General features: G+C 37.8%; 1 protein-coding gene across 4 annotated transcripts in view; it reads left to right on the forward strand.

Moving 5' to 3' along the window:
* The first annotated feature begins 695 nt into the window (after positions 1-695).
* The window catches only part of LOC148059841 (rap1 GTPase-activating protein 1-like), a 34245-nt gene continuing 19243 nt past the window's right edge, over positions 696-15697 (forward strand). For all 4 annotated transcript variants that reach the window (XM_087780811.1, XM_087780812.1, XM_087780813.1 and 1 more), the window contains exons 1-2: positions 696-826; positions 6474-6509. In XM_087780811.1, coding sequence (XP_087636937.1) covers positions 783-826; positions 6474-6509 — 80 coding nt within the window. In that variant the 5' untranslated portion in view covers positions 696-782. The remainder of the gene's footprint in view (positions 827-6473; positions 6510-15697) is intronic.

The raw sequence follows: 15697 nt of genomic DNA on the forward strand, positions 1-15697 counted from the left end.
TAACAACTTGCAGATTCTTCCCAAGATCATCTTATTTTGTATCCACAAACTCCTATCAAAAATATTTGATTAGTTACCGACATTTGAACTCATAACAATAAGTTGAAAAAAACATCTGAAGGATGTACAGTACAACATATCCACACAATACATCAAATAATAGTCGTTTTTCAATGAAAGATGATCGTACATCAACAAAAAAAAAGTACAAGTACCTGCTGTTTAGAAATAGTTCCCTCTTGATTTGATATATTCAGATGATATTAGTCAAAGTGGTGCTATTTACCACTGTGTTACTTTCCTGTTTGTCTTTGGTAAGCACAACTTAACTGTTTTTAAATCCAATTTTGGTTAAACAAGGTTACACAACTGGTTCCCTTTACTAAAGAATTAAACTAAAGTATACTTTAAGAATGTTTATTAGGCTTTTGTTCATTTGGTTCAGACAGATTTCTGTAGTCTACAGAGAAGACCAATGTAACCAGGTGAAGAAACATATCTGTGTGTCTTTTAAGACCATTGCTGTTCAAATGTTGTTTCCCTGAGAGACCTCCTTCATTCATCACCCTCCCTCATCCTTCCTCTCTCCCCCCAGTCGAGTGTTTGTGAAGGAGGCGTGTGAGGGAGGAAGAGGCAGGGCTGGGGGAGTGGAGCTCAGACAGCAGGCTAAACACACAGAACACACACTTTTTCACACACACACACACACACACATGCTCAGTCAGCGCAAGTGAGACAAGTGTGGGCTCAGTGAGCGGACTGACTGCTGGCCACCCGCCGGTATGCCGCAAAGAAAAAGAAGTTTCACTTTTGGAGCATATGGAGGGTAAGAATCTGGATTTATTCTCTCAGAACGTTGAGATGTTGATGTGGATTTGAATTATGTTTAAAGCCGCGGCAGCATTTTTCACCTCACTGCTCCATGAATGAATCATGACGCTGGTGGACGACAGTAAAGTAGATCTTCGTGAGAAGAAAAACTTTGGAAAATGTTTTGAAAGTTGAATGAGTTTCTAGAGGAATTGTACTTCTTCTAGTGTTCAAGTGTTTATAGGGTGAACAGGTGCACTTGGTTCACCGGATCTGTGTTTTTAGTGACAGTGTTGATCTTTTAAGCTTATGCTATTGTCAGCACAACAACTTGATTATCCTCTTCTAATGATCTCTAATGAGGCATGTCATTAGCAAACCTTCATATCAAGACAGAACCTCTTTTGGTGGATTCAGTGCAAGAAAAACGTCTCTTCATAGTGACTTCCAACACTTCCCTGGCTCTCTGTAGGCAGGTGTTTTTAAATAGATTCTGTAAATATTTTAAGGATAAAGTGCACCTCAGTGTGGCAGCAGCTTTCACTGAACACTCCCTCTCTTTTACTTTGAAAGCTTGTCCTTGTAAAGTGGAGCTTTGTGGTCACATGGCCCGGTCTGATACAGTATACCCTCCTTGTCTGCGCTCAAATGTCCAATGACCAGTTATAGCTTTGGCTTTGTTATCGAAGTTGCCCGCAGTGATTGACTTCAACACAGTGACAAAACTGAGCTCTTAGTGATCTCTAGGAGAGGAACTCATGACAAGTGGAAAGAACCGCATGTGAGATGTTAAGATGTGTGGCTGACATGTCAAGTCAGCTGATTGGAGACTCAAAATAAACAAATGTGGAAGCTTTTCTTGAGCCCACAAGATGTATATATATACAAGCTGAGATACCCAGCCTTACACAGGTTTGCTTTCGTAAGGGTCTGAAGAAAAGTACAAAACAAATGACTTTAAAAACTGATAACCAAATAAGGAAGAGCATAGAAGAGAGTAAGTTCCGCTAGGCTATGGTCTTACAACTGCCGAATTGAGCTAAAAAAACATGGTTTGAATTTCAACGAAATCTGACATTATTTTAAAGGAGGTCTTCTGCCTCCTTTTGCCAGTTGTTTCCTGGTTTAAACCTTCTCTCGAGAGGTTAGTCTATTCTTAATGCCTATTTTCAAGTGTCAATAAGAGAGAGATACCTACTATTTTACATATGAATAGATTAGGGGTGCGAGAAAATAATTGTATGGATTAAAGTAAGTAAGTAAGTAATTTTTATTTGTATAGCGCTTTTCCAGACCAGGGTCACAAAGCTCTTAAACAATCAAAACAATATTCAATAAAGTATGTGTTTGCAGTATCCCTTGTGTCTCCTCTGGGTCCAGTTGAATGACCTCACAGGCTTCCAGAAATAAAAATGAGTGAGAGTGGTGGAGGTCATCATGAAAGTATTTGAGATCCCCGCGATGACTAGGGACCAGAGGATACAGCCGACTCAGCAGCATTTAAAGCTGATTTTTGGACATATTTTGGTTTAATAAGAAAACAAAGCAGGTACGACTTTGTAAAGATTCATGTGGTCTTTAAATTATGTAATGCCAGATTAAAATTATTGGGCAATACTCTTAATATGTTGTTGTTCATATAGTAAATAATGCATTATATAATATAGTCTCATAATATAGTATCATCGCCCCTGTATCGTGATATGTATTATATTGCCAGATTCTTGCCAATAGACAACCCTAAATAAAAGGTACTCAATAAATCAAGTCGATTAAAAATATTCACAAAACATGGAACACATGCATGGCACTCGCTCAGACTGAATGTAGCACGCCTCAGAGGGTCTTTTCATTAACCGAAAACAAATGTTTGCATGACAAAAGACGATAACACTGCAAGGCAGGGCGACTTAGGAAGAGCTTTTCAAGTGGCTTTTGAAGGGTAAGAGCAAAACAAACAAGACAAGTGGAGCGCTCTCTAGCACGACTCAATCAGTCAACCTTGAATATTTACCTCCACTTTAAGGTTGATATTCTACTGGCGACCCAAATATACACATAGTTGTGTATTTATGTAATTCCTTGATGCAAAAACTTTCACAAATGTTATGATTTCACTGATGGACACCCAAACCTCGACACGAACGACCTCCAGGGCCGCATATGTATTTATGGAAGCCAGGAAAGTTGACATTGACCCAGAGACAACACAAAAGATATCACAAAGACATTTTGTTTTTGGGCCTGAATTAACACAAGTGTTACTAGAAAATTCAATTTTCACTGACAAATGACTGCAAATCCTCCCTCAGCTCCTCAAAATGACTATATTTTTTAAACATTTGCAAACAAAAGTTACTTTTTATTGCATCTTCTAAAATGTGAACAAATTATTAGAAAAGAAAAAAAAAATACAGATTTAACTCTTGTGCAAGTTCCTCATAATTATGTTTTATTTTAAAATAAACATTTGGGTATAATTGTCCCTAACCTTTTGTAATTGATGTGTTGTTTTTTGTTTAATTTAATTGTCGAGTTGGTGTTAAATTTAATTTTAAATGGCGTTAAATAGTATTATTTGTATTAAGTATTGTACTATTTGCTCTAACCTGTACAAACCCTGATTATAATCTAAGCATACTGGGTTGAAAAAAGTCAAAAATCCATGGTTACTTCAATAAATAAAGAAGGATCATATAAGTTGAATCAGGACTAAATGTGAAACAGAAGTAGCATAATTTCAAGTCAATTCATTCAGTCATAAACATGACTCTGTGTGTGTGTTTCCTCATTCACAACATGCTACTGTACTCCAGCTAAAAGAAGACATTCCGCTTCTTCAAGTTTATTTGACACTGTTTAAATCTATTTTTAGCTACATTTCACATTGTTTCTATTTTTGTCAGCCGTTATAAAAATCCTCAGGTTCAAGTCTGGAAAACCAAACACTGTTCTCGAGGACACGTGAAGTCATTAAATGTTGATGTTGTCAAGGGTGTTCTAGAAGTCTTTGCTTCAGTAGCATTTAACCACAGTTCGATGAGCATAGATTACAAGTAGACAACAATGTACTTTCCCGTGACAATCCTGTGAATTGTCAGCAAGGTTTATCCGGCCTTAGAGTCAAGTTAACTGAGGAACTTGTTTTCTTTTAGGCAATAATTTGTGTATGTCATTTTTAATCATTTTATTCTTCAAATTAATATTTTTCAAAATGATCAAAAGCAATACATGTCTGCTGCTTTTGTGTGCTGTGAAATAAAAAAACAAGATTTTGTTAAAATGATAATTTGAATGAAATAATAGTGAGATGACCAACGGGTCAACTTGACCCAGAGATAACACAAGGGTTAATAAACTTGTTTTACCTCATGAAGCTTGTCTATCTTGCTCAACACCAGCCCTTTAGTTCAAACATCACAAGGCCTGACTGATGTTTTCACTGATACCTTTGCTCTCACAATATGTGTTTTGGATCCTGTTGATGGCTGCGATTCGCACTTGTGTTGCTGTGTGATGATGATGCTCCGTCAATAGTTTGATCAAATATACAGGAGGAAACAAGACTGATCCCACAAACTAAAATCTTTGGAAACTAAATAGCTTTCATTTTAGAAACATCTCCTCCATGTTTGTAGTTTTAGATGTTAAAAAGCAGGAGAAAGAAGTTTTGTTACACAAAATACTAATATTAAAGTGTTTTAAATGCTCTGTCGTGCACAGGTTAGGTGTGATGAGTCTATGTGGTTCAATGATCTTTTTGAAAGGACACTTAAATGGTGAAAATAGTAGGGATGCTATAACATCAACTCACCTTGCTGACCTAGTTATTGGGTCATTTTCTAATCCATCATTAATTTGCAGGGAGATGTTTTCCCTTTAAATATGAGACTTTGAGTTTGAAATGGCTAAATGGCAGCTTGTTCTGTGTCGCTGATGTTTGTCTTAGTACGTGAGCGTAGGTGAATAATCGTATCTAATCTCAGGATGTGGAACACGGAGATCAGTTTTGTGATGTATTGTTCTTTCTCTGACACCGGTTTGAGAAATCAGACACACCCTAGTTTGGTGTCACTTCACCTGAGAGCTATGAAACTCAGGTGCAACTTGAGATTGGCCGTTCAGTGATCAGATCAGAAGGTCCCATAACTTCGTAACAGATTATTTTTGTTAACTATCTACCTTTTTATTCTGAGGAACCTTTAATACATTTAAACTGCATGAGATATCGCTTTTAAATTTTTTTCTCCTTCATTAGCCCTTGGTATTCTGCTGCAAAATGTACAATAGGTTGACAACCAGAGACTATTTAACTTGAGTTTATACATTTACTTACCTTAAGAAATGTAAATATAAACAATAATTCATGTAAATACAAATCCATGGTGTTGTAAACACATACATTTTCAGTGCGTGACTCATGTATGTAATATTATTACCTCTGTACTTTTCTCAACATACTTTTGTCTGTTGGATAAATAACTTCATTGAACGGCTTTTAATGACATTTTAAAGTACAGCTTGACCCAGACAATTTTCCCTGATTACATTGTATTTACTTTTATTATATTTGTTTTTCCTTACTTTATACATTTAAAATCTGGGGTAGAAAAACTATTTTTTATTCTTATTCTTCATAGTCATATACTTTGAGTAATAGTGTCAGTTATTTCCAAGTAAAATATTTAAAAAAAATGTATTTCCTTTCTAGAAAAGTATGATAATATGAATAAAAGCTGTTTTTTGTTAGATTCCCTAAGAGGATATCGAGTACTTTTCTATCAGCCCCAAACACTTGATATTGTAGGGAGTTTCATCTCACTATTGATGTGGGTTCAGCTCTCATTTCTCCTCTTCAGGTTATTTAATCTTGGGGTGTTGATAACTCATGCGAGCAGGAAAGACGAGCCTGAGAAAACCAACAAATTGTTTGAATAATCTCACGGCAAAGCGATGTGTGTTGTTTGTCATGTTTTTCAAAGTTCCCAAAAGAGGCAGCTGCAGGACATACTCCGCATTCTTTCTTTCACGTGTCACCACCTCCTGCCATCCTCAGGGAGGGTTAGTCGCAGTGCAGTCGCACAAGTTTATCATACATCATGTGTGATCAGAAACAGGACACAAACAATACACTAAAATAGCCCAAGGCTCACTGTACACATAATTCCAGGTATGTAAATAAATAGGGTTCGTGTAGAAGGATACACAGCGCTCTCTGTTGGCTGCAAATGTTATTACAATTAAGAAAAAAGGGCTCAAAAGACAAAACCAGACTTTATTTACCCATATAAGAGTTTAGACCGAGGCTAGGCACACACACTAAATAAAGTCTGTTTTCTAATTTAATGAAAGGTGCATTTTTCTGTGAGAAAAAGAAACTTGGTCAGTTAAAAACAAGTCTTGATGTGTTTGATTTATCACCTTTACTTCAAAAATTCCAAACAAAAGGCATTGGTTTTATTTTTAGAATGATAATAATAGAACAGGCTGCAATACATAAACATGTCCTGTGTTTTATTGAACACCCTTCCATTTCTCTTAAAGTTTTTTTCTGCTTTCTGCTTTAATTTCAACTCTTAATAAAAATGTGCATTAAAATATCCTTCTGGTCTCACAAAAAGAACATTGCCCTTTTTAACATTGTTTCTTCTTTTGTTTTCCAGAGTGGACAAAACTTTCTCCAAGGCAAGAAGCTTATGGTAAGTTGATACATTTTAATTTGTGAGTAAATGTAATCTTTAGATTCAATTGTATACAAAATGATGCTACAACTACTCCATTGTGACAGAATAGCAGTTCATTTGTGTTGGAGACACAAACATCTCTCGTGGTGTTCGGTGTCGCAGCAGGCGATTGCTAAACTGTGACTCCATCCATTCGGGTGTCAGTAAGATGAACGAGATATCTAAAGCAGATGGATGTCGTTGTCTAAGTTCTGCAGTGCTGGACACGTGGAGTCTGGGAGGTGAGCACAAGCACTCGGCTTCTTTAAATGAGCCTGCATTCCTCTCCGGCCGCAGACATCAGGTGCAAACTCCTAACGGTGCCGGTTTTATCAGTCGACTGTTTCGGAATACTAAGGAGGTTCGTCTCGCCGCCGAGGCCTGTCTCACACAACAGTGGTGGTAGGAGTCTAGCCGTTTGCTGCTGCATCATGTTAGCAGGAGGATGACTGCGCAAGAGATGACGAGCTGAAAGTAAGAGAAGGTGTGACTCCAGGGAGGACTGTAGGTGGATGACGTCAGGATCATCTGCAGAGTTTCCTCAAGTGTTGTAGCTCATATTCTATCACGTTGATGAGGTAACACAGCAAGATTGCTTAAAATGCCCTGCTCACCTTTCCGCATCGGAAGACCAAGAAAATTCTGGTGAGTTTCTCTTAAAAAGACAGAAATAAAGAGAGAGATGAGAGAGAGAAATATATTAGGAAATAATTAGTGTTGTTTATATGCATAGGTTGTTATTACCTCTGCCAAAGAGGTTCTGTAGGGACTGTTTATCTGTTGGTAAAGTAAGTTAAAAAAAACTTTCAGGAAATGCTAAAAATGAGACAAGAATCTAGCAATAGGAAACATATAAGGATACACGGGTACGATAAGCTGTATTATGATATATTTTAAAGGAATTTTCTCAAGGAACAAGAATATATTTGTATGACTTTAGAGTACTTGACTCTGGTTTGCAGAATTTACAGACTCTTCACAATGTCCTAACTGCTTTCCATTGTTTTGGAACCAAAGTTTCCCCAAACATCAGCGTTAAAAAACTGCTGGAGTCAACGGTATCCTCTTGTGCTCAGTCATCGCTGGGATCTCGCAGGATTTTGTTGTTTATTGTTCCTGCCATCTAGCTAGAAGTTTAATTACAACACAGAAATGAACGTGAATATTTGCTGGTCAGTTTTCTATAAACATTATTTTTTTATTTTATTAAATATGAACTTTGTTGAATTATAAACCATCAAAGAACTATGATGAAAATAAAACATGATTACGTGCTGCTGTATATCAATTTCAATTTCAATTTCAGCTTCAATTTCAGTTTACTTAAAAGGACAATGTGCAGTTACATTAAAAAGATGGCTGCTCCAGATTTAGCACAATGCTACTTTCCATCTGTAGTCCTCAACAAAGATGCAGACAGTTTACATAATACATCACATACAAATAAAGCAAAAACATAATAATATACAAAAAGACAGTACAATCTAATAATCTCAATGATGGCCAAATACCCGTCTGGTCCTATTAGTGCGAGCAGGACTGGTGGTCTAAAAGCCAGTCTTTGAGAGCCTGTGAGAAGCAATGAAAATCTGCTTTGTTCCTTAGATTGTCTGGGAGCCTGTTCCATTCTTTGATGCCTTTGTATGAAAAGGCTGATTGAGAGAACGCAGACTTTCTTTTGGGAAGATTGCAGTCACCCCTGGACACTGACCTTAAAGCTCTGCTCGTAAGTTGAGAGCGTGGCTGTACAAAGGTCTTTAGGGGAGGAGGGGCAGCATCATGCAGTTGTACTTTATGTACCAGACGGATCTTGGAGAACCTTATCAAGTTGTCAAGGCTCATCTGATGTTTTTCAAGGATGTTGCAATGGTGGTAACGCCGAGGTTTTTCATCAAGGAGTTTTAAGGCCTGGCTGTGCAAAGATCTAAGCGATATAGCGATACAGTTTTTTAAATAAAACATTGCGATGTTTAAGTGTATCAATATTTTTTTACACCGCTAGTATTTTGGTCAACAATAATATCAATAATGAACATAACAATATGTTTGGAAGTGGGTGGTGGTGTGCAAATGTTTTTCAAGATATATGGCCTTCTATTCTCACATTAAACAAGACCACTTGAAACCTCCTTGAGGTCACCTTAATTTGACACGTAGACAACCTCTTAAATACGAGGGGATTTTGTTGCCAGATCCCTTGGGACTTATAAAGAAAAATTCAATGCTATTCTATCCCATCTTGTAACACATTCTGGAACTGCTGAACTGTGAATTTCTCTGTGAGATGAATAAAGTAACTATCTATTAATTTTCAAATCTGTTGAATTCTGTGATCCTCATCTATTTTTCTAAAGCTTTTTAAAATGCAGCTGTTTCATCTTCCCTCCATTAGCAAAAATGTTACTACGGGTTTTACTGATTTCCCGTAAGATGTCAGTCTGCTCTTGCAGAGTGGGAGAGCAAACGGTCACATACGGGCCTGCTGTCTCTGCAAATATAGATAGAGGAGTGAGAAGCTCATCTCAGACTTCATCAGACATCACAATCCACGAATCATTGTACGTCACCCAGCACTGGCACAAAATGTCTTCAGACATCATGACAGCCGCCTGCTGAAGGTTGCAACAGATGACAGGATATTTCCATTCGACTTGATTCGACGTCTGCTTCTTGATGTCTGATATGTGTGACAACAGCCTGACGGATATGTTGCCTCAGACGTGGAGGATTACATGGCTGTAGCATGTGTGCTCCTGGCAAACACTGTTGGAGCCTTTGTATTGATATCTATCCATCTGTGTGGATCATCGATGTTGTTGCAGAGGAGCCTCGGTACTGCAGGTGATGAAGCCGAGTTATAGATGCAAACACGTCTTTGAAGAACACGTAAAACCCAACTAGATGGATGGATGGATGGATGGATGGATGGATGGATGGATGGATGGATGGATGGATGGATGGATGGATGGATGGATGGATGGATGGATGGATGGATGGATGGATGGATGGATGGATGGATGGATGGATGGATGGATGGATGGATGGATGGATGGATGGATGGATGGATGGATGGATGGATGGATGGATGGATGGATGGATGGATGGATGGATGGATGGATGGATGGATGGATGGATGGATGGATGGATGGATGGATGGATGGATGGATGGATGGATGGATGGATGGATGGATCTCTTTCGGGAAATTGTTTTCTAGCTTACAGCAACACAGATGATAGATTCATAAACCAAGAACAAAGTGCAATAAAAGAACAAAAATACAAATCTAAGTATAAATTTAAAAAAAACACAAAACAAGTATAGAACGTTTAGAATAGAATAGAATCATCTTTTCCCTAAATAGTTAACAAAGTGCTCATCATTGGTGGGGGAACATCTGTGTGGCTGTAATGTTTCCTGGAGGGATTAAATCGTGGGTTGAACTATTTTGTTACCAAATACCTTCTTTTTGTGATATTTGAAAATTAATAGTCTGTGAATGTTAAAAGTATTGATTCAAGGAAATGATGGTTGTTTGTTATTTTTCTTATTATTATGTCATTCACTTGTATGTCAGCAAGGTTGCAAGCTCTTATTGATTATGCTTGACAAATACATGAATACTAAAAAATGCATTTGTCAAGGCTTTATGAAATATTTTATGGCTGTTTATGATCATATATAGATCGATAGATAACCTTTATTGATCCCCTGGAGATGGCAGTTTAAAATATTTTTTTTGGGAAAGAGGTGGATATAAATCCACCTATAACATTAAGTTATAAAATTCATTTAAGTTATTATATTAACTTGAAGTTATAATATTCCTCAATTAATTCCTAACATTCATTGAAATGCTATAACATTCATTCAAAGGTATAACATTAATGTATAAGTTTCACATTCATTTACACTAATAACATTGATTTAAAGTTCCAACATTAATTTAAGGTTATAACATTTATTTAAAGTTGTAACATTCATTTAGCCCTTGTGTTATCTCAGGGTCAAGGTGACCCAAAGGCCTGGAAACAAATGGTTTTATACTTTTGTTTTGCTTTAGGTTCAAGATGAAAGACCTCAACCCTTTCATATGTATTTTTGGAAGCCAGGGAGGTTGTTCACCTTGACTCAGACACAACAAAATGGATACCACAAACACATTTGTTTTCCGGCCACCTTGACCCTGAGATAACACAAGGGTTAAGGTTATGTCTAAATGGAGTCTTCTGGAGACTGATTTACAATTGTAAGAACTGAAAAAAGCTTCTTATTTCACTATTAATTCCACAGCATACAACAGTGCTTCATATCAGAATTTGTCTTGACATTTACTTAAGTACGTCCTACAGAGAATGTTTGTTATTTAAAATTGGATAGAGCAATCTTCTTGTGTCTGTATATTTACTGTGTCCATATATACTTTGCAACTGCGTTAAAACTACATTTCGTAAATGTATTTAACAGTAATAACATTAATTTTAAATAATCACATTAATTTAAAGTTAGAACATTCTTTTTAAGTTTGTTCATTGATCCATAGTAGAAGGTTTCATACAGTACAAGCCAAAAGTTTGGAACATTGTTTATTATGAAATTGTGTTTTGCATCTTTTCCAAAACATGGACACTGTTGCTGGAGACAATCAACCTTCCATTTGTCTGAGGGGGGGTTGGGTGGTTGAGAAGAGAGACGGTGGGGGGGGGGGGGGGGGGTAGACAGAACAGCCAACAGTCCAATTGAGTCAGCATGTATTTATGGGCTGATACTCACCACATGTGTTCCCCTCATCACGACTGTCAGAGGGCAGCAGGTGCTGCTGCAGAATGGATTTGTAAAGATCCCAGATAGCTCAGAACAATGATGACAAATGATACTTCTTTTACACTGATGAACTAATTTCCTTTTTAAATGGGATGCTGCTGCAACTAAATTGATCCGAGATCCTTTTCACCAAATCAATCGTAAAATTCAGAAAGACGGGATATTTCTGTCCTTTAAGAGGCCATGATTACTTCATTTAACATTTTTTGATGTTCTGTGACCAATTTTATTTACTTGGATGGGACTTTTAATTTTTGTGCAATTATATATCTTGAAGAGAAACCTGACAACTGCATACAATAACCTGCCTTAAAAAATATGTATTTTTTTCCTCATTATACAGCAATTATCAGTCACAATGGGCTCCCAGTGTGTAGCAGCAGTCATGGGGGTGTAAAGGTTTCCTTTTAAAAGTGAGGAAGCAGCATGTTCTCCTGCTTTGCCTTGCAAACAAACCTCTGGCCTGATTGAACTAAAATTTGTTTAGAATTGACTTGATGGTCCTCTGTACATAAATGGACGTCTCTGAAGATTTCAAAGCTTCCTTCCTGTAGTAACCGAGGATTACACTATATAGTAATCATTATTTTATTTACAGGACAAAGAGCTTTCCTTATGCAAATAAACCACAACACTATAATATAAAAACACACACAAAGAAAGGTTTGCTTTTCTGTTTTATTTTTGCATTTAAAAGCTAGCTCTCAAGCTTGTCTGTAAATAAGAAAATTCCTAATAAACAAGCAACACCTTCCACATTATTGACCAGAAAACTAGTCAGTTGGTGTAAGCAGAATAAACCATTATTTTAGGCAAGAAAATGATTTTTTATCAACTATTTATACTTGAATTATGTGTTTCAATGCTAAATTTGTTTCTTGATTTGCTTTTTTTTTAATGCTCATTGATTGAAAATCTTTGTATATTTTGCGCTTCAATTTAAAAGGACGATAATCACGACTTGCGCTGAACACTTGTGACATGTGTCTGCCGTTATAAACCTTTAGCTGCCTCCGAGGGTCATAGGAGGAGAGGGTCGCGGGCACATCCTCACGCTGAGCCCATTATTTATGTTGAGCTCTATAAAAGTAAGAGAGTTGTGTAGTTCCAAGCAAGGATGAAACCAATAGAGCGTGCACAGTTGCCTGACTCTTTATTTGGGTCACCGTAATCCTCGGAGATTTAGAGGGATCTCACTGGCTCGAACAGTGAATGAGCCTGTGGCTCCAAATCAATGATTATCTAACTGATAGAGGGATTTATCGATTTTATTTTTTTAACAGAACATCGTCATGTGTTTGATGATGGTGGGACCGTGAAATCGTGGTGAGCAGTTTCAGCCATTCTGGTCAAATAAAGAGGGAGTGGGATGATGAGGGGGGGGTCCTCAGGCCATTTCACCAAGCTAATGGATGGGAATCCCTGCAGGGCAGCGATCAGAAAGGATTAATCCTAGTCTGAGCGTAGAAAGGATGTTATTCATTCAAGTGTCATCATTCTTAACGCTGTTTATTTGTATGCTGATGATATTCTGCTATTAACTTGTTGTTTTTTTTAATCGTGCAGCTTTGAAAAGTAACAGAAAAGCTGCATTAATGTGAGTTTAAGAGACTCAATGTAATCTGTCTGGTTTTATAATGTGTCGAATTAAACATCATTTGAACCATAGTGAGCATTCCTTCCCTTTTTAAGCTTTTGAAAGCAGATTATTAACATGATTTTTAGCACACTGCTGTAATGGCTTCAATATTGTGGGACACATTCACGACCCATGATTTCATGGAGAGTCTTTATAGAAACATGACATCTAATGAGGGATGGTGAGGCTAAAAGTGGTGGCGCTGCTGCACATGCTCAGTGTGGATTCCATGAACGTCATCAGAGGAATTAAAAAATCTCATTCTGTTTCTCTGTCATTGAGAGAAGAGACAACAGTCGACGAATGTAGGACATGGTCGTAGAAATAACGCACTGATGAATGATTCACAAGAGTGCGTGGTTCATAGTGTCTGATGTTGTTGTTGCCACGGCAACAGTCCGATCGTAATGGGGGTGACTACAGGCAAACCCCCCGTTATCCTCATCAACCTGTGATTTCCTCAATACAGGACACTGAGGGAGGTTTCCCACGTTTGGGGGAAGAGCTGTGGTTTTGCCGGATCATGTAGGAGAGCGAGACAAAGAGGGTGATAACTTCTGAGTGTTGATGCCGGAGTGGGAGGGGAGAGAGCGAGGGAGGAGACTTGGAGAGGCAGAGAGGAGGTTTTACTAGGAGGATGCGACAGTCTGAGGAGCTCGGAGTGATGCAATCAGATGAACAAGTGATGTGCGGCAGCAACTGACCAGATCCAGAGGAGAGCGGGAGTGAGAAAGAACAACCAGGAAGACGAGCAGACGGTGACTCATCTGTCCCACTTCTGGACTAAGCTTCCCGAAGGAGCTGCTGCTGCCGACGTAAGTTCACGCAGATCAGCTCCTCTCGCTCGCCGGGACTCCTTCTCACGTCCTCCCTCTCGTGGCCGTGAGGTGTCATTTCATCTCGTCTTGTCGGTGTCGTGGCTTTTTAACTGCACACTGATCCACGGGAGGACTTATGTGTTGACGCCGCACAGAAGAGCAGGTGTGTTGAGAGAAGCATGTAATTTGTGATGCACCACATGCTGGTGTTTGACGCCGGACCATTTCACTGCAGCAAGGCTTTCTGATGTGGATCATCCCAGCTAGAGTGTTTTCAGTGTTGTACTTTTAGTTAATTTTAAGTTCAGTCATCAATCAAAGTTTATCTGTAGGAAGTAGTGATGTGTATTGTCTATTGTTGTTGTTGGAACAAGAATATATTTGTATTATGACTACTTGACTCTAGTGTTGCAGAATTAAGGACTACATGACTCTTGACCTGACTGCGTTTATTTGTTTTGAAACCAAAATATGTCCAAACATCAACTTTAGAAGTTGCTGGAGTCGACTGAATCCTCTCGTCCTCAGCCCTCTTTGGGATTTTTGTTCCTTTTGCTGTGGAGAACGTAAAGGCTGCTGCCATCTAGCAGCCGGAAGTTTAATTGGAACACAAAAATGAACAAAAGCTGTAAATATATGCATGTTAATTGTAATTAAAGATATGTTTAATTTTACACGAACTTAATCAGAAAATAACTATGGTAAAAATACAGTGCTGCCGAATATCGATACAATATCCCTGTATCGAAATCATCTAAAAATGATATTAATTTGGGTTTCCTTTTGACTAGACCTTGAGGGCCCTTATCTGGTTAAAGTATGATCATGTAGTAATTCCCTTGATAGCTTAGTAACAATTCTGTTTTGTAATTTCTGCTCTTGTTTGATGAAAGTTTTTTGGGAATCTGTTTGTGATTTTGGGGATATTTTGCTTAGACAGGACAAGCCAATAACATGACCTCCTTGGCAAAGGTAATAATGCTTGATGTGCATTTTAAGGGGGCATCAGTTCAAATCATAATCCAATGTTCTGATGTTGTGATAAAGATGGAAAGATATAAAAATGTAGTGCTTGAATAAATTACTTGTTTTTTCTTTTTATGGGGTCTATTCAGCAGTTCCCAAGTTCACCTCTCCTCATTAATGTTTACAAAAGACTGCTGAAACGAATGCATCATTTCCATTCAGAAAATGCAGCAATTCTCTTTTCAACCAAATTATTATTTTTTAAATCACAGTATGTTTTGTTCCCAGAGAAGCAGCTTGTCCTATTTTCAGCGGTCAGTCCACACATCGTGGGTTCTCTGCTGGCACTTTTAACTTGAACAGTCCTCATGCATGATCGCACTATAGTTCCGCTACAGCGTACTGCATATTTCATCATGGCCATTGCTTTGTGCCTTTTCTTCATCTACCTCATTTGTTGTCCAGTTGTCAATGTGAAGAACATGTGAATGCATGTGTCACTTTTCTTGAAGTAACTGATACACTTCTATTGTTACAGCAAACTGAAATTATTATTTTTTAAATCAGGGTGTATTTAAAGAGTGTGTTTGGTGTGCATATAAAGTCACTTTTCGTGAGTGTGATTACATAGTCAAAGGAAACTTGCTAGTCCTATTTACATAAACTTGTAAGAAAGTTGAATTACTTAGACTTTAGGAGCTTGTTGGACAAACAATCTGGAGAAGCCAGTCACAAATTAAGAATTGAGCATTGTCTCACGAAGAAAAAGCTACAGGTTGGAGAAGTATGAGAAAATGATAGTAACTATATTGTTTCTACTCAAAAACAGCTGAGAGAATGAGACGGGTTCATTTGAATTTGAAGAAAAGAATGCCCAGTTGTGTGTCAGTGTGTGTGTCTAATGTGAAAAGCATTTTAT

Source organism: Callionymus lyra, chromosome 19 (assembly GCF_982586985.1).
Source record: "Callionymus lyra chromosome 19, fCalLyr1.hap1.1, whole genome shotgun sequence".
In the NCBI taxonomy this organism is placed as follows: Eukaryota; Metazoa; Chordata; class Actinopteri; order Syngnathiformes; family Callionymidae; genus Callionymus; species Callionymus lyra.